This window comes from Cyanistes caeruleus, chromosome 14 (genome assembly GCF_971803275.1).
Source record: "Cyanistes caeruleus chromosome 14, bCyaCae1.hap1.1, whole genome shotgun sequence".
Taxonomy (NCBI): domain Eukaryota; kingdom Metazoa; phylum Chordata; class Aves; order Passeriformes; family Paridae; genus Cyanistes; species Cyanistes caeruleus.
Window position 1 is genome coordinate 5,479,844 of NC_141714.1, and position 22,209 is coordinate 5,502,052.

At 50.4% G+C, this 22,209-nt stretch overlaps 2 protein-coding genes across 9 annotated transcripts in view; one reads left to right on the plus strand and one right to left on the minus strand.

Moving 5' to 3' along the window:
- LRCH2 (leucine rich repeats and calponin homology domain containing 2) overlaps positions 1 to 1,060 on the minus strand; it is a 40,845-nt gene extending 39,785 nt beyond the window's left edge. For 2 of the 4 annotated variants that reach the window (XM_086850054.1, XM_086850053.1), the window contains exon 1: positions 722 to 1,060. In XM_086850054.1, the coding sequence (XP_086706180.1) occupies positions 722 to 1,007 (286 nt within the window). In that variant the 5' untranslated portion in view covers positions 1,008 to 1,060. The remainder of the gene's footprint in view (positions 1 to 721) is intronic. The other 2 variants (XM_086850052.1, XM_086850051.1) reach the window with 1 other exon arrangement.
- An 8,721-nt stretch (positions 1,061 to 9,781) lies between these two features.
- LOC111942236 (UAP56-interacting factor-like) lies at positions 9,782 to 21,926 on the plus strand. 5 transcript variants are annotated; one of them, XM_086850241.1, is made up of 9 exons: positions 9,782 to 9,915; positions 12,223 to 12,366; positions 16,122 to 16,264; positions 17,552 to 17,676; positions 18,489 to 18,570; positions 19,004 to 19,047; positions 19,129 to 19,203; positions 19,847 to 19,958; positions 20,715 to 21,926. In XM_086850241.1, the coding sequence occupies exons 1-9, from the start codon at positions 9,834 to 9,836 to the stop codon at positions 20,808 to 20,810; spliced, it is 903 nt and encodes a 300-aa protein (XP_086706367.1). In that variant the 5' UTR covers positions 9,782 to 9,833; the 3' UTR covers positions 20,811 to 21,926. The 5 variants fall into 5 exon arrangements, with proteins under 5 accessions (XP_086706367.1, XP_086706368.1, XP_086706369.1 ...); XM_086850242.1 differs by having other exon boundaries at positions 19,007 to 19,047; XM_086850243.1 differs by lacking the exon at positions 12,223 to 12,366 and having other exon boundaries at positions 9,814 to 9,915.
- The last annotated feature ends 283 nt before the right edge of the window (positions 21,927 to 22,209 follow it).

Here is a 22,209-nt window from a genome sequence, read left to right on the forward strand (position 1 = left end):
CTCCCCGCACAGCCCGGGCACACCGACAGCGGCAGCACGGCTCCCACGACCCCGGGGGACAGCGACTTCCACAGCCCAGAACACCGAGCACCACGGTGCACGGCCGGGCGGTGCAGAGCCCTCTGCCCGCACAGCCCGGAGCCCCCGCACACACAAACACACACACGGAGCCCTGTGCCCTTCCACACTCACTCACACACACCCCTGTGCTTTCGCTCAGAGCCGCTCACACTGAGCCGCTCGCCCCCCACCTCCCCAGGCACCTCCGGCTCCCCCGCTCCGCTCGCACACAGCGGGCTCAGCGTGCCCCGCTCACAGCCCGCACCTGCACGGACGCTCGGCCCCCACTCGCGCGGCACAACCGGCCCCCAGCGCGCCCAGCGGGGCAGCCCCGACACCGCAGCCCCGCATCCTCCAGAGCCCGTCCCGGTGCCCGCAACGGAGAGCCCCGCAAACGCGGAGCCTCCCCGCTGCCCTCGCACAGCGCGGTCCCCGCTCCTCACCCAGAGCGGCCGCTCCCGTGTCACCCCCTCGGCTGCCCCCACAGCCCTCCCCTGACACCGCGGGGACCCCCCCGCTGCATCCCCGCGCCCCGCACCCGCCACCGCCCGGCCCCGGCGGCCACCACAGCGCCTACAAGCCGCCCGCCCTCAGCGCCGGCCCCGCAGCGGCCCCGCACGACGCCCAAAGCCCCGGGCCGGCACTGCCACGGCCCCCTCACCTGCTTGCGTGGTGTCGCTCAGGTCGCAGCCGCTGCCGGGGAAGTCGCGCAGCTTCCTCCCGCTCAGGCACAGGATGCCCGAGCTGCCCGCCTCCTCCAGGGCCCGCTCCAGGCTGCGCACCGTGTGCGACTGCGGCAGAGCTGCCGCGCCCCAGTGCGGCCCGGACGAGAAGGAGAGAGTGAGGTGCGCGGGGATCCCGAGCCCCGCCGCTCCGCTCCCGGGCGCCGTCCCGCTCCCGCTCCCGGTGCCGTTGTTGCCGCCACCGCCCCCCTGCCCGGCCGCCATCTTGACCGGCCCCTCCACAACAACGGCCGGGGCCGCTGCGCAGGCGCCGCGGGGCCCGCAGGGGGCGCCGCGGGATGGGGCGGGCCTTCGAGGCGCCCCTCGCCCGCGCCAACCAATCCGCGGCGGCGACGGCGCCGAGGGGCGGGGCTTCGCGGGGATGGGCGGGGGCGTTCGGCTCCTGCGTGCCCGAGGGCTCGTGTGCCGCTAGGGGGCGCTGCGGGGGTTGAGGCAGCGGGCTCGGGCTCGGGATCCTCTTGGCGACGGGGGCATGCCGGGAGCGGAGGGAGCCCGGGAGGGAGAGTCCCGCAGCCGGGACGGGAGCGGGCGAGGGCGCGGGGGACCCGTTCGGGAGGGCGCGGCTGCGGGGAGGCTTCGGAGCCGAAGGAACACGGGGAACATCGGCTCGGCAGCCTCGGCGCCGCTGCGAGCGCGGCTCTGCCCGCTGCCCTCGGCCACCGCTGGGCTCTGCCCGCTGTCCTCGGGCACCGCTGGGCCCTGCCCGCTGCTCTCGGCCACCGCTGGGCCCTGCCCGCTGCCCTCGGGCACCGCTGGGCCCTGCCCGCTGCTCTCGGCCACCGCTGGGCCCTGCCCGCTGCTCTCGGCCACCGCTGGGCCCTGCCCGCTGTCCTCGGCCACCGCTGGGCCCTGCCCGCTGTCCTCGGCCACCGCTGGGCCCTGCCCGCTGCCCTCGGGCACCGCTGGGCCCTGCCCGCTGCCCTCGGGCACCGCTGGGCCCTGCCCGCTGCTCTCGGCCACCGCTGGGCTCTCTCGGCGCTGCGGTCGCTCCTGTCCGGACACCGCACTGCATCGGCCGCGCCTCAGGCCCGGAGCTCTCCTGCGCCGGGAGCATCAGAGCCTCCGTGGCCTCTGCCTTGCAAAGCCGGCACCGGCAGAGCCGGGCACGGACTCCGGATCACCGCGTGTGGCAGCCACAAAAATCACCCAGGAATCCTCCGTGCCAGAACAAAGGCAACAAGAGCGAGCGAGCAGCTCACCCTGAAATGGGTGAAGGAACACTCACAAAAGCCCCAAAGACACGAATGCCCATAGCTCGGAATGCAAAAGGCTGGTGTGGAGACATGAATCAGAAGCCCGTTGCAAGGTCCAGGGCCCAGTTACCTCAATGAAATACTACAGAACTGCTGGGATACTGGATGGATGGATGGATGGATGGATGGATGGATGGATGGATGGATGGATGGATGGATGGATAATTGCCTCCTCTACCACATAATCAGTTCTTGTTAGGTGCTGCATATTTATCTTCTAAGAATTGCTCTGGAGTTGTGATTAGGAAATGCCAAAGAAAACCTCATAGACCCCACATTTTAATGCAATTGCAGTGTGTTTGATGAGCAGAATCTGCTTTTAAGCCTTGAACCTCCTTAAGGTCTTTGCATTCTTGAATTGGTTTGGGTTGGTTTTTTGTTTATTTTTCCATACATATGTCATGCCTAATTTGGGGATCTAAAGGAAATTCCCTCTACATGGGGTATGGAAGAGACTGGCCGTCAGCCAGCAACACGTCACTGACAGACAGCTGAGCCATTATTGATCACAAAAGGAGCAGACCTGAAATATGATGTGGCTGATGTCTGCGTGAAATCCAGTAGAACCAATCAGCCAGGATCAGAGAGCAGGTCCTGAAGAGTGAAGGGTTCAGTCCTGTGGGCAGTGCTGTGTGGATCTGTGAATCAGCCTGTCCTGGCACACAGACTGCCCTTCCAGCAAAGATCTCTGTGTGCAAAATGCAGCTGTGAGGGGGAAGGGGTCCCATTGTCACCTTCAAATACTGTGGCCATCTGCTTCCTCTGGCCTGAGCTGTGGGTACTTGTGGGGGGCTGTGGGATTCAAGCTTAAAGATGAATATCTATGTCAGTCTGCTTGGGCCAGAGCTTCTGCTCTTGCCCTGAAAAAGCCGATCATTCCCTGGATTCACAGCAAGAAAATAAAAGGCAAACCTGTATAAACACTGCTGACTGCTGCCTTTGGTTGAGGTTCCAGCCAGAGAGAATGGAGGGTGAATAAAGTCAGGCTGGTGTTGGGCCAAGTGTGTAGGATGATTTTGCCTGCAGACATGGAGCAGAAGCCATGGTCGCTCTGCATCTGGCAAGAGTGAAGCAGAGCAGGAGCCAGGACCAGCTCCAGCACATAAATTCTACTGCACGTTAGAGATACTTGCTCTGAGTTTCCAAAGCATGTGCCTGGGCACAGGGCCATCTCAGAGATGTAGGTTGGTTGTCTTCCCTCTCAGCTACATCACTTAGCCTCTCACTGTTTAGAGCACAAGTAAGACAGAGCTTAAGCTCTCTTCGTGTGAAATAGGCCTGACAAATTGCCAAAGGGTTAAAACATATTTTTTTCGCCAGAGTTCTCAGGTATGAGGGCCCTTTTTATCTTTAACCAAATACTCACTGTACACCTGCAGCTGCTCCTACAAAAAGCAAGCCAAGCTTGCTCAGTCTGCTCAGACACATTCTTACATCTTCAAGGAACTTCAAAGAAACAGAAATTTCCCATGCAGTAGGCTGGAAGCAATGGCTGAGGTTTTTCATAACAGCTCACCAAAAATTGCCAATCTGTAAACTGTCTGGAGGAAATTGCTGCCTTCTCAGGCAAAAGTTTGAAAGCTGATTCCGTGTTCCTGTAGTAGAGCAGATTTACCTGTGGGGGTCATTTATCACCTCCAGTAGCTGCAGAACCAGAACAGATGTCTGGAATGCTAAAGTCTAATTACTTTTAATTGTAATGGATTTCACATCCTTTCAACAGTTCCTTTTCCCCATGCCCTTCTTTCTCTGTCATTTCACAAGCAAGACCTAGTTACTAGTCTAGTTGCAAAAGGCTCCTCAAACCAACCTTCCTGGCAGAATGACCAGTTAGCCATAGCTCTGCCATCCCTCATTTTCTCCTATAAAACAGAGATTGTTGCATTTTTTAATTTATTATGGAAGTTGAGTACAGGAAGAGGTGGAAACACTCAGATGTTGTCATGAGACTGCACAAGACAAATATATTTTATTGCAGCCATGCTACACAGAGCTGAGTTTCAGGAGTTTGAAAATTTCTGAAAATCCCACACTTCCATGAAGAGTTTCCACTTTGAAAGTCTTTGTGGTTACCCACATCTGCTCCAGATGAGATGAGAACTCATAAAGATACGACTTCAACAAATTTCACGTTAATGCCTTGAGGAATGGGATCTAGATCAGGCTTTGATCCATCTAACTTTCAACATGGAATGCAAGATGTAGTTCCTCAGAACCCTTGCAGTGAGGCAGCCCTTGGCCCAAGCGGCGCTCAGAACAAGGCAGCGAGAGCTGTGTGCGTGTCCTGCTGCTCTGCCTGCACTGCTGCACCTCCTCCCAGCCCTGCTCAGCACCATCACTCACAGAGCCGGAGCTCCCCAGGGCACCGCCTAATGCAGAGAGCCAGACGGTGCTGTGAAATTGATTGTGACAGCAGGGACAGCAAGAGCCGAGTGCTCACGTACCTTTGTCACTCGGCAGCGTGTGCTGCAGGCTGTGTCCCAGGGCAGGCCAGCGCCGCGGTGGGGACAGCAAAGCGCAGTGACAAAGCCGAGGGGCTGCCCAGGGCGTTGTGCAGAGTGATGCTCCCCCGACACTCTACAGTGCTGGCAGGTCTCTGCCAGGCCACACAGGCTCTGGGCACCTATGGCCAAGCAACAGGGATTGTCGACGGCAGAGAGACCTTTGAAGCTTTCCATGCTCCTGAGTCAAGTACTTGAGGTAAACACAGAGCAGGGCTTTGTCAGTCTAAATTGCCATTTGCTTAGAGAAATTAAATCCTCCTGAAATGTCAGGATGGACCTTTTCTGCATCCTTTAGAGACTTCCTTTTGCTTTAAGCAATTAAATGAGAGTTTTCCTACTGTTCTTGCTGTGCTTCTTTGTAAGTACACTCAGTACTCCTCCATGGGTGAGACACTGAGGTAACACAGTCACTGTTCCTTCAACACTCCCATGATCCTGGTGCCATCTCCTTGATGCCTCTTCAAATCCTTTGTGTTTACTTTGCTTATCAGCACATGCTCTATGTGTCATGGATATTGCTTTTCTTCTTCAACACCTGCAGGTGTGCACAGCTTCCTACAGGCAGTTAAAATAATCTCCAAATACCTGAATTCAAGATTCATACTAAAGTGGCACCATCTGGCCCATTTTGAAAGTGAAGCAAGCAAATTATACATATATTCCTTCTTAGATCAAAAGGCAAATGCCATTCTATCTCTGCTAAAGGGCAGTCATTTATCTGAAACACCATTTTAAAAAGCTAGAAATAGCTCAAAATACTCCAGCATCTGATGCTTGAATAGAAAAGAAGCAAGCAGGATTCTGTCTAGCTGCCTTGGCAAACAATATGTGTTCTTAACATGTCTTTGTACAGACCACAATAAGAGAGCCGATCCATTAATGAGAATATTCCCGATACGTTTCCTGTTGGCAGCATGTGATTCATTGCACAGCTAGCAGTGCTTCATTGAGCATGAGGAAACATAGTTCTGAAGGCAGTGGGGAGGGAAGCATCCCTCCTTAAAGATGTTATTTAAATCCCCACCTATTCCAGCTACACGCACTGGAAATACCTTCTTGTGGTGCTGCATAGGCCTTTGTCCTTCACTGATCATTTTGGTGTGAATTCAGACAGGATTTGTCTTTTTATTCTATTTTGAGTAACTTGCTTGCTGTGCAGTAGCATACTTGCCTTGCTTGTTTCTTGGAGAGATTAGAAATGTAGCCTTTTTAGTGAAGGTTTACTTTAACATTGAGAGATCCCTAAAAGCAGCATAAACTGAAACTACTTCTACACGACAACAAGCAGCACGGCCACGGGTGGTGTACCTGTGGATCTCCATTGCTGGAATGTTGCTTGGCTGGTTACAGATTGCACTGAGCCTTCCAGCTCCCTGTCATCCTGTACATGTGCTTTTTTATGGGATGACTGTGGGACACTCTGCATAGTCCAGAGGTACAGCTTATGGGTGTTGTAGCAGTGGTTTTGCATGTCCCAGGCTGAGATTACAATTTTAATATGCATAGAGAGAGGAGGAGAAAAAGCCAACACCTCCTCTTTCAAAAAACTCAGTTTTGCTCTATGCAGGTTGCATCTGCTAGATTTGTAAGAAGCAAAACAAGGATTTTGTCATTATCCGTGTTTGATCTTTTTTCCCTGAGCTCAGCCACTTTATAGCATACAGTGGCTGAAGTATACACAGCAACCTTCTGCATAAAAACTGAATTATCATCATCAATACAGCTCATTCTGGGAATGGCTAACCTAAAGAAATATTGGTGTAAATAGAATTTTCTTCAAAGAGCCCGAAGAAGTGTTTGGTTTTCTTCCATCTTCTCAAGAAGATGGTTTTCAAGTGGTATCATATGGTTAAAAGGCCATGTTCAGCATCTAACAATAAAACATAAGCTATTTCGAGTGGTGGTTCACCAATTTTGGAGCAAGGTATTGTAGCTGTACTGCTACCAGTGTTCCTTGTGAAGAACTGAGAATGGTGGTGCTGGGGTTCTCATAAATTAAAAGGCCTAAATATCCCCCTTGTGAGCAAAATACAGTGTCACAAAAGTGATCAGGGTTTTGCCCCGTCGAATTAAGTGATTATTTATGCTTTGAGCAATTCTGGAAGAGGTTGGAAATCTTCCTTACCCTCAAATAAAAAATGTGTGCATGCAGATTCCAAACCTTTCCTTGACACATATTCCTACAACCACCTGAGCTTAGTTTCCAAGAAAAAACCCCAACATTTATTAGCAATTGAGTCATGTAGTTTTGGGTCCATTTCACTGAAAGTGAACAGTCATATATTTTGCAATTTTGTATTAAATTACTGTGATATGAGGTGCCCCTGGGAATAAAAGATAAAGTGACCAGCGTTAATTTTGAGTTCACAGTGTAAGATTTGTTACAACAATAAATCACCATAAGTAATTTAACATGCAGAAGATTCACTAAATCTTCTAAGAGACCAAGGACACATTTCAGATAATACAAGTGTTTGACTGCTGGCATGTGTTCCTTTCCCTCACTGAGTTTATTTTTGTTTACTTTTAATTAAAAGACTTATAGGGTTCCTTGAGGTTTCATTATATGACATGAAGAGAGCATCTGATAAATTGAAAGGCCCAGTGCTCCAAAGTAACTCTTGCTCTTTTGAAACAAGTTGATCCTGCTTGTGCCTAACAAGGGGAAGGAATAACTGGTGCCCTTGGCAGAGGTGCCCCAGTACATAAATAATTTCCCCCCCCTTTCTTTGTCTCTTTTTTTCATTGTTCATTTATTAATCTCACTTTCTAGTTGTGCAAGTCACATTCCTGATATTCCTTTTTTAGGATGCAGGGTCAAGTCTGTCTGCCAGACACCTGCAGTCCCCTCCAGTGCAGGGGGATTGTGCTTTAGAGGAGGTTCTGGCTCTTTAGGCCTTTTCACCAGCTCCAGCATGTGTCACCTACACTGTTGATGTGAGAAATTACTCCGGACTGAGACGATGGCAGTGCTGAGACATACGAAGCAAATGGGACACTTGCCAAGATGTTAAGAGGTCACAGACTGGCAGTTGAGAGATAAGAGAACATATCAGCTCATACTTCCCAGATGAAGAAATATGGCTTGGAAAGGTTTTATCATTGCCCTTAATGCTATGCACTTGAAGGAAAGCAGCTAATTAAACCTCTCAGCTGGTGAAGTGGAATTTGCTGTAAAAGCTGTGCTGTAGTTTAATGAAAAAATGTCCTTTGAATATTTTAGAAGTTGCCATTTCTAAACTCCGTCTTTGTCTTCTTTGGTCACAAATGTTTGTTTCACTAAATGTAATAAAATAGAAACACTGCTGGAAATCTCTCAGCTGTTGCTTCCAGAGTTTCTGAAGATACAAGTGTGCAAGATTTTACAGAAAGCCAGGAACGCTTTCATGACACTGACTTCAGAGTGACCAACTCCAGCTGCTGCCCTGGGTGGAAACCTGGGTTATTCAGCTCACAGTGGGCCTGTACCCAAGGAGACTCCAGACCCCTGCTGCAGTCCTTCCCTTGTGTCTCTGGACACTGCCTAGAGCCGTGCTCCAGCATCCTCCTTAGGTGCTACAAAATGATACTGCTGTAACCTCCTCTCCCAGTGTATTACTAAAAGCTGGGCTTATATGGATACATCCAGGCCTTTCCCAGCAGCTTCTCTGCATACTCGCTGAATTGCTGGGAAATCTCAAGGATTCTCTTCGGGGGAAAGCTCTTGGACTAGGGCAGCATTAGAGCCAGGGCTCCTCAGAGAACAGCGGAGCCCCCAGCACACCTTGTGTACCACAGGACACTGCAAACAAGGATCCTGGTTCCTCGCATCTCACATCAGTCTGCTTCCATGGTCATTCTGCAGTGTCACTGCAAAATACAGCAAAAAGGTTATTTGTTGCTCCCCAGCACTGTTCTATTATTTTCTTTCATGAAAGAACACCTCCCCTAAACCAACACTTTCAGAAGCACTTGATCTTTCCAAGAGCTGTACACATACCAGGAGGCAATTCTTGCCCTGATTGATCTGCGTGTAGAAATTTCTCTCCCGTTTGAAGTGTAAGGTGAAATAAAAGCCCTGTCCTGAAAACACAAAACATGCAGACATTGTTCACTATTTATGTGGCCCCTATTACATAAGTCGTGAGAAAGTTTATTTCATAGTATTTATCCTATGGAAACTTCAGAGAAAAGCATACTCCTCACTTCATGCGTGGCAGCCCTTTGGAAGAAATTGTTCTCCTATCTCATTTTTATTTTTTCACCTGTTTTTAAAAGTAGAGGAAGGTGGTTTAGCTTGCATTTTGTATCGGTGCCATGACCAATGTAACAGAGACAGAAAGATCCCCTGAAGAATCGGGGTTCTGTGGGTGATCGGGATGCTGCCCCAGGACCAATGCCAAGTGGGTGCTTCCTCCTCCGGGCACTCACAAATAGCAGAACAGACTTCAAGCACAAATACGAGCCACGAGTATCGCTGTTTGTAGTTGTCTTGTTTTTCTGGTGTTCAGAACGAAGCAATGTCATTCCGTCGTTCACATGGGTCAGAACTGACTGCTGTTGTTAAGATACATGTGCTGCCGGCACAAAACCCCGGAGGAGGAGGATTCGGGGGGAGAAGAGGACGAGTGTCAGCCCAGAGGCTGGGGAACGGTGCTTAAGGCAGAGAGAGATGGAGGGGAGACGCTGATGGAAGGGATCGCCGGGGAGGGTGCGGAGGGCAGGCAGGCAGGGCTGAGCGCAGGAGGGGGAGCAGCGCTGGCTGCAGGCGGCACAGGGGCAGCTCAGTGCGGGGACAGGGCGGCCGGGCACAGGGGCACAGGGGGACAGGGGAACAGGGCAGCCGGGCACAGGGGACAGGGCAGCCGGGCACAGGGGCCGCTCAGTGCGGGGACAGGGCAGCCGGGCACAGGGGGACAGGGCAGCCGGGCACAGGGGGACAGGAGAACAGGGGGACAGGGCAGCCGGGCACAGGGGGACAGGAGAACAGGGGAACAGGGCAGCCGGGGACAGGGGAACAGGGCAGCCGGGGCGGGGACAGGGCAGCCGGGCACAGGGGGACAGGGCAGCCGGGCACAGGGGAACAGGGCAGCCGGGCACAGGGGCACAGGGCAGCCGGGGCGGGGACAGGGCAGCCGGGCACAGGGGGACAGGGGAACAGGGCAGCCGGGCACAGGGGGACAGGGCAGCCGGGCACAGGGGCCGGAGGGGCCGGGGCAGCCGGGGCGGGCGGGGGCCGGTGCGGGGCCGGCACATTCCGGGCAGGCGCAGTGAGCGCACAGCGCTCCGGGCCCATGGAGGCGGCGGGGCCGCAGCCCGCGCCGGGCCCCGCGGCGGGGCCGCAGCCGGGGGCCGAGGAGATCGACATGTCCCTGGGTAGGTGCGGGGCGCTGCCGGGCGGCGGGGCCGGGCCCCGCGGGGGCTCCGTGCGGGCGGGGAGCCGGGGCGGCCGAGTGCGGGATGGCCCGGGCCGGGCTCGGGCCGTGCGGGGCCCCGCCGAGCGAGTGCCCGTGCCCGGGAGGCAGCGGCCGGCACCGGCGGGGGAGGCGTGTGAGGGGTCCCGGCCTCGGCGCTGGGCTGGCAGCAGCCCGGAGCTCTCGGGAGAGCGGCCCGCGGGTCCACGCAGAGCAGCCCCTGTGGCGAGGGAAGGCGAGCCATGGCCTCGCCGTGCTGCTATTTTTAGCACCGCTCCGACGCTCGCCGTTCCTTTGGCACGGGGAACGTGGACTGTGCATAAACAACCAACAACCGCCCTGTCATGAGCTCCCCAGGCCTGCATTCTGACGCACGGACGAGAGATCTTGGTGGATTATCGTGTTGGCGTCTCTGCTGTGAAAGGAAAGTTCATCAGCACCTTTTATTATTGGGTCCGCTTCCTAACTGAAGCCTTGTGTCATTTCTTCCCAGCAAAGAGCCATTTGGCAGGAACAGCGAACATTTTCCACTGCAAACTCCAACTGATCCCTTGGCATATGCACCCTTGTTTAATGTCTCTGTGAGGAGCTTTAGCAACAGTGGATCTCTCATTTTTGATTTATTTTTCTCCCATGGTACTGCACACCCTTTTTCTCTTTGCTGATGTGTGACACTACCTTTGCTTTTGCTCTCCCTTAGTGCTTCTCCCAGTCAGTCCTTCTGTGGTCCAACTCCATATTCCATCCAGAATACACCTTACTCAAGGTAGAAGAGAGCTGGAAAACAAGAGACCCCTGGTCAAGAACTTTTTCCGTCGGGTGGCTTTTCTGTGCTTTCACATACATTTGTGCTTTACATGACTTAGCAGTCACAGAAAAACTGCAGGAGTTGCTTTAAAGCTGCCCTGATAGATCTAATTCTGCCTCGAGGGCATAGATGTACCATAAATGACCTCTCAGTCTCCTCTTGCTGCCTTGTGTAGTAGTCCATTACATCGCTCTGTTAACCCCATCGTGTTTAGGGGCACAAAAGGCAGGGTAACAACTCATACCCAACAAAAAAGACTCTGAAAGGCGACAGATCAGGCACCTGAGCATTCAGCCCCTCTCATTTCCTCATGCTGTGGACAGCCCACCCTTGGATGAGTGTGGTCACCTCCGTGCAGAGCATGCAAGGATGCTTCCAAAACGCTTCAAAGCATCCTGTGCTCCAAATCACACGTCTCCCAGAGGCACATTTAGCTGAGACCATTAGCAAATTCATCCCAAGAACATGGCCCAGTATCTCCCAGCCTATTCTTTTCCTGGCAGACTTGAAAGAGAAATCACAAAAGCAGCCTGTTCTTACATCTGCTCTCGTTTCTTTTCCTCGGGCTTTGTATTCATTTGGACACAGGAGTTTCTTGATAGGAAATGACAAGGGACCAGTGCTGGAGGTCTGATAATTCATGGTAAGCACCCACTGAAAGCTGATGGTACTTTTGTCCTTTGACTTCAGAGATACATTAAGGAGCTGGAGTAGCTTCTGCCTGGGAAAGGGCCTGTTTTGGACACTTAATTTCTTGCTAATTTGTTCAAGTTAAAACATTCTGCCTGAAGCTTCACAGATGTGCCTTTATTATTTGCAAAGTATTTTCTGGAAGAATTGAGGTTAAAAGAAGAAAATGTTGGAAAATACAAATTAATGAAGAGACACCACTTTGCCTTTGCCATTCCTCTTCATCAGAGCAGCTTGAATTAAGAAGATCCTGTTGATTGCAGACCAGCTGATTGAGAATGGAGGGGCCTGAGCTGTTTCTTGATGGAGCTCCAACTTTGTGCATCCAAGTAGCTCAACAGCTGTCACATCCTCCCCCCTTTGGCCACCTTTCCTACAGCCACTCAAGTCAGACCTTCTCAAAAAAGGCCTCTGCCCAGCACTAAGCTCCTGGTGCCTCTGCAAAATAATCTTCCCTTAGGCTTGGGGGAAGCCTGCAGGATCAGATCCCTCGGTGGACAGGGTCTGAAATCTCTGGCCTGCCTGTGGTGGGAACGTGCTGGATGCTGGCACATTTGTAAATCATTTGCTGCACTCTAATCTCCAGCCCGCAGGAGCCCAGTAAATTGATCCTATACTTTCTAAGCTAAGCTTAATCTTTCATTGTCTGTCCAGCGTAGCTCACAGGACAGCGAGCTCTGTGTTTACCGTGGACAATTCTAAGCACCCAAAGAGGGAATCACTGGTGGTGGAAAGTGCAGTTTCTGTGGATTTCTCCTCATTTCGTTCTAGATGACATCATAAAGCGCCACAGGAAGGAGCAGACAGATGCCAGCGCTGCGGGCGACAGCAGAAGGCAGCAGGTCAAGAACAGGAGTTCAGCCTCGGGGTACGGGCGGCCCCAGTACCGTGCCTGGAAGCAGAGGAATTTGCAAGGTAGATGGGCACTTGAGACAGCAGAGGCCTCCCAGGCTGGAAAACGCATTTTTTAAGCAAAATTCAGTTCTTAAATCCTTCTCCTATCTAATTCCTGTGTGCGTATAAGATGTGCTCAGACCCTGATTAGGTCTTCTCCCCATAACAATGGAAAATCTGGGCCCTTTCAGAGCATAATTCATCCATTTCTCTCCTTTCCACTCTCTCATGAATTACTAATTTAAAGTGACTTAATATCTATTCTCTATTCCCCTTGGCTTTGCGTATTTTAATTATGCCTCTTCCTAATCCTCGATTTCCCAGAGCAGACTTAAATTATCCAAATTACCCCTCCAGTAACTGTATTTGATAGCTCAGTTACTGAAGGTAAATTTTCACTTTTGCCAAGCATGCTATTTTTATGGTGAGGCTTTTTTATAATACCAAGTGATCACACCTTTGTTTTGTTCCACTGGTTTTTACTTACAAACCAAAGCTACTTGATTCATGAAATGCCATCTCTATGAACTTATTTTTTTTAATTACTGCTAAGTCACTCCCTTTAAATTCTAGTGATATTTTGCAGAAATATCTTTGTGGTGTTATATTGGAATGGCAGTCACACATCAGGACAGTAGGATCACTGGGAGCAATCCTGCTTGTCTCTGCTCTGCTTCCCACCTTTGTGTTTTTGGTGTCCACCACACAGTGTCTTACTGAGGATTGTTCCAGTTCAAAACATAATGATGATAAATGCCCTTAGCAAATTGATTTTTCTGTCAAAACCCACAGGCTTTGATACTCTCCCGCACTCAAGCAATTACTACATCCAAAGGGAAATCAAATAAAATATTTTTCCCTGTTCCTTAGATGGGAGAACCTTTCTGTTAATTTATAGAATTATTTCTTGTAGTTTTAGTATTTCATAGATTTTCAGTGAGTCTGAATTCAGCCCTGCCAATTGCAGAGACTGCCATGCTGTGTGGTGCTGATTGTCAGTAGCAATTTGGGGAAGCTCAGCATGACTGGGAATTTAGCCCATAATTCATCAGGGGCGCCGTTCACTTCGGTCCCTGCTGAAATGCAGTCCTTTCTGGGCTGAGATGTGATAACCATTATCAAAATGATGATCTGAGGAGCCCAGCACTGTAATGACAGAGGAGGGGGAAGGGTATTACACTGATTAAACCAGCAAGAAGAGTGCTGCTAATCCCTCTTGGAATATGGCTTAAACCTTCTCCCTACTGGGGAAAAGATGATTTTTAATGATGAGAAATTTGAATTTCAAATCTCCTTGGAAAAAAGAGTCTGTCAGACATGGTAACTTGTGCCCAGACTGGACTGGCTGAGCAGAGGTGCTTTTTGGCCATCCCAGGTGTGCTCAGCACCAGGCTCTGAGCACAGACCCAAACATGGGATGGTGGTGGGGGGGTTGTGTTTCTGCTGACACTGTGGGGTTTTATTGAAATGCTCTTACATTATTAAATATCTGCCAGACCTTTTGCAGACATGAAGCCTCCCATGTGTCACACTTCAGGACACAGATGACAGAGCGAGGCCTTGGTCCCCAGCTGGTGTGATGGGGTCTCCCTTGCAGTCTGATGGCTCTGTCATGTGTTATTTGTGTTGGGTGAGCCATGCCTGAGTGCACTGCTGAGCACAGGCTCTCTAATAGGAACAGACTGACAGGGGCTCGATTTTCTAGGCAGGACTGCCTGCTGCAGCAGTCCCTCCCATTGCCCTGATGGAGTATCCAGGAAAGGCAGCTGAGCTCAGTCTCTTGTCCTCTCCAGGGTGTAGGAGAGCTGTGTAGCAAGGCTTGGTGGCCAGCAGGAGAGCAGCCCAGCAAATAGGCAAGAGATAGGGACAGGCCTAGGGTGGGGGTTCAAGAGAAACAAGACAGGGCAAAAACAGGCTGGGGGAATAGAAGCAGGAGAAAAAAATCAAAGGGACATTGACTATAGCAAGTCTAAATCTGGTCAAATAGATACAGTTTGCCAAAATTGAATGTTTGTCATGAGAAGAACATTTACACACCTGCATTTCTGCAATGAGAGGGCATTGTCTGCAAAGGAAATAACTGGCCCCAGAGCTTGTGAACTGCTTTGTGTTTTTGTGCACATTCCCAACCAGCACCTCTGGCCATGAGGCACGCAGCAGCCCAACATGTTGTTTGGGATCTGCTTCCCAAGGGCCCACCCTGGTGCCCTTTTGTTTTAGAGCCAGAGCAGGTCAAATGATCCCCACACGTGTTCAGGTGTAAGCAGCTCGGGCTGGTGCTGTCTGGTGTTACACCCTGAGGCTGGAGCCTTCATTCATTGTGGCATTGGTGGCCCTCACAGCAATGCCACTGCTCAGAATGCCTCAGAACCCTTCATTTCCAGTTGCTCCAAGTCAGTATAAATTGCTGCCACATAGCAGCCTATGATGCCAGATCAATATACACAGCTCACTGCTCTGTGGTTTGTGTCAGTGAGGTTCTGCTGTGAGATCCAGGGTCTGAGTGTGCTCTCACTGCCCTCTGCCATGCACAGCTCTGTGCCTGGTTTATACACCCCAGGGTGTGGGCACATCTCACTGCTGCAGCAGCTGTTGGTGGGAACGGGCTGAAGACAGAGGGGCCTGTATGCCTAAGGGACCTTGCAGCTGGGGATAGCAAAGTCTGAAGTAGCAGTGAAGGACAACACACATTTACTGCTGTTTACCCTCTGTGTGCATTGCCAAGTAGAATGTCTGGGTATAGCTAATGGAGGTGTTGGGTAGGTGTGGGGGGATCCTTCTGGATGTGCTTGAGCTCCCTGCCTCCGTACAGAGATCAGAACACAGCATGGTGGTGACTCTGTGCAAGCAAGCCCTTGACAAACTGGTGTGAAGGGCAGCCTGGTGATTCTTCAGCGCTGGGCCAAGCTTAATGGGGTGGTGACTGTGCCCAAGTGGCTCTGCTTAGGTGTTGCTTCAGGGATCTGCTGGTTTGTGAGGTAACAGAAATAAATTCCCTCTTGGCATTCCAGCTGTGAGTTTGTGATTGTTGTTGTTATGCCTGTGTCAGCTCACACAGTGACTCACTCAGAAACTTGCTGTCTCATTACGACTACAGGATTTTATTCTGTGGATTAATTAGGTTTGGAAGCACTGTGCCTCAGTCTGACAGGGCTTTCCTCTCACTCAACACTTCAGCACTTTTCAAAATCATCAGCAGGCTTAGGGGAAAAGGTGAGATGCAAGATGGACAGCAAGCGTGCGAGTATCATGAAAGAGCAGCAGGAGATGTCCCCGAGAAGTAACGGTGTGTGAAGCTAAAAGAAAATTAAAGTGTATATATATATATATATATGTATGTATATAAATAATAATTATACTATGATGTGGGCCCTCAGAGGTATTTCAGGCTGCCATGGGGTTGGCTTTGGGATGTTCAAGTCATGTGTATATCTGTATCTCAAGGCTTTTTCTGTTTCATAGTTAATTCATAGCAGTGTGAGCTCTGACAACAGATTGACACATGTCCTGATGTGGGTGTTCCTGCTTTTACGAGGAATCAGAATTGTGAAAGGTGTTTCTCTTCTGTATTCCTTCACATCAGTAATGTGTATGGCAGTCCTATATACAAGAATGCAAGAGAGACATTAGAAAAATTAATTATTTAATACGAATTTGCACCACTATTTGTGTAGATACTCCTGTATCACATTGAGTTAACATTGTAATCTCTTTACAAAACTGTAGTCATAAACTGAATTTGGAAGTATGCTAAAATAAGAGGGCTTTGTTTTTAGGACCTAACCGTTTCAGAAGAGGGTTTGGACAGCAACAATTCAATCGGAGACAATTCAGGAATACTTTGCCTGGTCGCAAGAGAAGAGCAGCTGCTGCATTCGATGGAGTGAGCCCTTTAAATCGCCAGGCATCGACTCAGGAGGTAGGGGAATAAGGAAGGTACAGCTTTTCCCAAATGTCATGTAGAAATCTGCTCAATTCTATGATCCTGGATCACTCCAAAGAGCAATCTACATAGAAAACACCATCTTTTAATGCCTGTGCACAACATTTGTATGCATAGGTGAGTGCAGACATCCATGCATATGGAATAGCAATTTTCCAGTTGGTTTTATAAGCTTCTGACTTAGCATAATTTTACTGATCGGTTCCCTTGGGTTTTGCAAAAAAACTATTTTTTAAAAATTGGTCTTGCAAGGTTTAAGAAATTTCCATAAAAATTAATTCCATGGCATCTCATCTTACTATTATCATTCAGAGGAGGTGTGTTAAGAGTCTTTGTTATCTTTGCACCCAGAGCATTTTCCAAGTTCCTGTGAAGTCAAAGGACAGACTTGGTGAATTGTCAGGCCTCTGGTTCAGAGACATACTTTCCACCAGAGACACTGATTCCCAGTACTGTGACAGAGGGTGAGAGGCAGCTGGGTTTTCCTGCACTGATGGAAATCCACTCAGTTAGGAGGTCATAGATATTCAGTAAGCTTTTTTAAAATATGCAAGTGCTGAACAAAATAGCACATTTAGTGGATGTGTTAGGGGTATAAATAAGAAAGCCCTAAACTGAGCATGCTTGTGCAAGGAGTGAGGTTATTCCTGAAAAGAAAGACCAGGATGACTCAGATATTGAATGTGGCTGGTATTTACCAAAAGTAATAAGCAGTTGCTAGGAGGCAGAATTCCACAGCTGCTTCCACTTTGTGGGAATAAACCAAGGGGGAAGAAGAATATGGAAACACAGCACAGTTAGTGGGTACTAACAGTGAAGGTAGCTGTACCACAGAAATCACCAGGCTGGAGCCTGGGGCACTTTGTGTGGAAGCTGCAGGACAGGGACTGCTGAGGAGTCCTCTGGTGTGTTTCATGCGTCAGGGTGTGGTCCAGGCAGTGCACGTGTCCAGACAAGGAAGAGCTGATGACCGAAAGGAAACCTGGGCAGGGCTGTAATGCATGGCTTCTGTGAGATTTGCTCTGTGTGTACTGATTTTTTTCTTCTTTGATTTCTGCAGCATTAGAATAAAACATTCTCCCTGGCACTTGTAGTTCCATGTCCAGGAAGTGAGACAGGCCCCCTGACTGGTTGTTGACAGCAGTGTCAGCAGCAGTCAGTGGACAGCAGAGCCTTGTGTGCTGTCCCTTGCCCTCACCCCTGTTCTTGAACCAAGATTGTGCTGCAGGTGACAACTGCTGAGGTCTCACGCTGCTCTTTCAGGGCAACAAGAAGAGCAGTGCTTTTGCCAAAAGCAGCAATGGGCAGCAGGAGGAACAGCCACAGCCATCTCCAGGCCCCAAGAGATTCAGAGCAGATGCTGCCAGCGTCCGAGCCCCAGGGAGAAGGTAAAATCTTTGGTAACTCCAGGTTATTTTGGTTTTCAGTGGTTTTCACCTGTTCAGCTCATGGGCTTCTGCTCTCTGTATGTGCCAGCTGGGAGTGGCTACAGCCATGTGCTTGTGCAGCACCAGAAAAATACCCCTGGGCATGTTAAGAAGGCACCTGGAAAGAAAATAGCCTCATGCTCATAGTTAATAATGCCAATATTAATCTGTAATTTTATTTCAGGAAGCACAGAAAATGTGACCTTTGTATTTTTATTAAAATTTGTCGCTTTGGGAAACACTTTTGAAGGGTGAAATTGCATTTATTTTCATGTAGGAAATAGAGATTCCAGCCATAAGGGATGGGCAGAGACAGGGTGTCTGTCCCAGTGAGGGGCTGCAGGAGCAGACTGTGCCCCAGGAGCTGTGAGGAAGGCAGTGTGCCAGGTGCTGGGCACTGTCTCGGTGCCTGTCTCCTTGAGATCGTTATGTTCTCCGAGCATGAAAGGAAGCAATCCTTCCTCTGCTCTGAGCAGAACAGGGGCTGAATAACATCAAGAGGTCCTTTCTGACCTGATTTTTTTCTATGATTTTCCTCCCATGTTTTTTTGCTTTTAATGAGCAAAGCTCAGAACACACAAGCTGTTGCCTCATTTGAGTGGAAAATCAAGTTCCTCTGAAATCCTTTGCTGGCAGAAAAACCTGTTGGGCTGAACTCAGTAACACACAGCCTCATTTGCTTCTTTTTAAGACCAGCTTGGGTTAGGTATTTTGGCATTAAACATTAGAGAGACCTGGTATCATCCTCACCTCTTTCTCTCCTTTGCCATCAGGCCTTTCCTGCTGAACAGGGGACCAGTGTTCCAGCAGAAGCGGGTGCAGCAGTGGTTCTACAAAGCCGGCTTCCAGAGAGGGGTCAGTATTCGAGACGTTTCCTCTGCAGTTTGCTGGTAGTGACAAACCTTCACATTTTACCAGCCTTTGCCCAGTTGCAGCTTTTCTTCCAAAAGTAACTGGGGGAGAGAGGTGGATGACCTGAACGCTGCATGTATTGGTAGGAAAGTATTTGCACGCAATTTGTAATGCAGCTTGGTATTCTGGCAGCTGGGAAGTAAATCCTGGGAGAGTGATAAAAATAAACCTTGCAGTTTATAGAGCAGCACAAGCAGGGCAAGGTAAAGCCACCCCATACACATCACTGTGCCAGTGGGAAACCCCAAATTAGCATGTTTCTTGACAACTCGCAAGGAAGGAGGTTTTCAGATATACCAAACAAAATCCTGGAAAAGAAATCTCCATTTCTGAGAGCTAATTCTTTTAAGTAATTGTTTTTAAATATATTTTACAGCAGATGGATTCTAGAGGAGAAGGGAAACCGCCAAGGATGAGAAGGTAATTGGTGAACAAAGGCACAATGCAAATGCGATGTGCTCTTTCACGCTTGCAGCTGGATAAATCTCCCTGTCTCGGCAGGTGGCAAGTGAAACCCAGCCCGGGAGCAATTCTCACGGTTTCTGTGGTTAATCCCCAGGCGGGCCAGACCAGCGCGTAAGTAAATGAGGTGATTTGTTAGGGTGGGAGCCCTACAAAAGCCATTGCAAATCCCTTTAGCATTATTGCAGCTTCACTTCTGTAATGAGTGTGCAGTGAATGGTTCAGACCCAAAATGGTTAGCAAATGATGTCTGGTTCCTTTCCCAGCATATCAGAAGGAGATAAAATCTCCTGTATTTACCTGTAATTACATGGTAATCTGTAATTACCATGCCCTCATTTGAAATGCAGAGTGAGGAGAAATGGAAGCACAGTTGTGGGAAGAGGTGACATGCTGTTTGTGGGGTGTTAGGAGAAACAGTGTACCCCAAAGGGACACCTTGTGCTTACTGTGTAAGAGGAGCTCAGAGGCTGGAAAGGGGCAGCTGAAGGACCTGGCACCCAGCTGGGGACAGGGAGAAGGGTGGGTGAGGGCACTGTGCATGTTCTGGGTGCAGAGAGCACCCCCCAATAGCCTGGATGTGACAGTCCCCAGTGCTAGAACTCTGCCTGCACTGCTGCTCTCCTGGCTGCCTTTCAGCTCTGCTGGGGGACGGGTGGAGTGTGTGAGCGTGTCCTTTACTCTGTGCTGGTTTGCAGAGGATGGGAGGTGAGCTGTCTTAGCATCCTGAGTGACTGCAGCTCTGTGCTTTCCCCAGGCCTGGATCCAAGCGCCCATTCCTGCGAAGCCAGAGACCCCCGGCACGGGTGGCCAAGCCCCAGCCCAAGGGGGTGCTGCTGAGATTCAACTTCCGTGCCATGGCCAACCAGGTAGAGGATTATCGACGGGACAGGAGGCACCTGGCTCCCCGCAGCAGCCCTGCCACTGAGCTGTTAATGTCACACTCAGGTTTCTGGGGCTGCCAGCTGGGTTTATCTAACACAACCTGGGAGGAATGTCCCGTAGCTGTGTTGGCCAGGTTGCTCACAAAACTGAAGGCACTTGAGAAGACTGTTCAGCAACTACAGACTCGGCCCAGTTTTTCCCACTCTGATGGCCTGTCTTGGCCTGTCCATGTGCTTGCTTGGAGCAGGGAGGTCCTGCTGATGAGTAGTCCTGGCCAGAGGGGACTGTTTCACTGTCAGTGCTTCCCATTCCTCAGAGACACGTGGCACCTCTGGGCTTTGCTCACTCTTTGCTTTGGTGCCCTTCTTGGTGTCACATTTTACATTGAAGTATGGTCCAAGAGCCCTGGGGCAGCTGAGAAATCCCACTCCACCTTCTTCATTGCCGGCGTTTCTTGTCTGGACGGTTTGGTTTTACCTGATGCCTTGTGCTCAAATGCCATCTGCTTGCTCCTGTTCTTGCCGAGGACGCCCTGTGTCTTGGGGCTGGGAGCTGCTTGGAGGTTTTCCAGCCACACACAGTCTGTCGAGCTCCCTGTCTCTGTGTGCTGAGTGGTTTAATTGACTAACCAGCTGTGAAACACCAGCCTGACTGATGGGCTCTAATCAATACCCCGCTACAAGTTTGGCTGTGCTTTGCCACAAGACAAGGGACTGACTCGCTCTCGCTTTCCCCTGCAGACCAGCCTGACGCTGGATGAGAGGTTCTCTGGTCTGAGGAATAAGAGGCGCTTTACAGCAGCCAGGAGCGCCGGACGGACGGTCACCATGCCTTAGGACCGCGTGCTCGTCACAGGGACTGCCTGTGACAGTCCAGGCTCCATGACAAGGGCTCAATAAAAGTTGCTAGATTCCCTTTGAGATAGCTGATTTGGCAATGTGCTGTCTCCTTCCTTACACACAGAGTGAATGAGTGATTAAGGGCAGGGATGAGGCAGGATGAGAATTTGGGCTGGAGCACAGGGCAGGTGGGGCATGGGCAGGGTGGTGGAAGGGGATGAGCAGAGATGGATTTTCTGGGACAGCTCTCTGCTGGGAAGTTGTAGGGCTAGCACCAGCTCTGTCTCCCTGCCAGGGCACTCTGTGCTAGCCAGGGTGATGGCTGATAGTAGGAGGGTGTACCACGGAGCCTTCCCTACATCATCCGCTGGGTGGGACAGGGTTTGAGGATGCTGTGCCTGCCCACGTGGGAGACAGAGGGAAGCAGGGATGCTCCAGCTGCCTACACTCCCGAGCATCCACTTAATTGCCAAACTTGTGCTTGCAGGCATCCCTGCCCAGAGGTTTGCAGTGTAAGACCACTCCACCCTGAAAACCTGTTGCTTTGCCCTGATAGTCAGGCCTGAGCACCTTGCATTTCTCTGTGGATTGCTGTGCTGTTCTGACTGCTGCTGCAGGGACGGGGTGAGACGTGCCATGCTGTGCTGCTGGAGTCACTGTCCTCAGCACAGAGCAGACAGGCTGCCCCAGCCCACATCACATTTTCCAGTGCTGATTAGTTCTGCATTAGGGTTTTTGTAGTTGCAGCTCCACCCATGCTCAAAGCAGCAGCATAATCAAACCAGCAGCAGCACTCTGATAAACATTGGCTGAAATGTTACTGAGCTGGGTTTAGACATTTGTTAGTGAAGCCCTGCATCAAACCTGAGTAACTGCTCCATTCTCTATCCACTGCTGGAACTCGGCACTGAACATGCTGGACATAGCCTGTTTCTGGGCTCTAAGGTATACTTAAAGGAAATATTTGATAGACTGCTTTACATTTTACACTGAGCATCTTTAACAAGAGACTGGACTTGGCATTGGTTTTACAGGAATGTGTGAAATGTTGTTAGTTGACAAAGACGTGATGTATGAGTCCAGTGCACTGAATAAAAAACTTGTCAAATGTCACCTCTTGTTATTTTCTTTTCCTTCAACAGTTCTTTGGTGGGTTCAGCTTCTCAGTGTGACACTGCATGGGCTGGTGCTTTGGGGGAAACTGGTCCCCATTGGTGCCTACCTGCAGGGAGTTTACTGCTTTAAAAGCTGGCTCCAAAGCAGTGTGAGGTTTTCAATAGGTATTTTGTAAAATCTTTGCTGTGATCTCTTATGCCTTGAATGTTACTGGCAAAATTATCAGAGCAGTCCTGGCTCTGAGTATGTTCAAAATTAAATGCACCCCAATGCCCAGGTT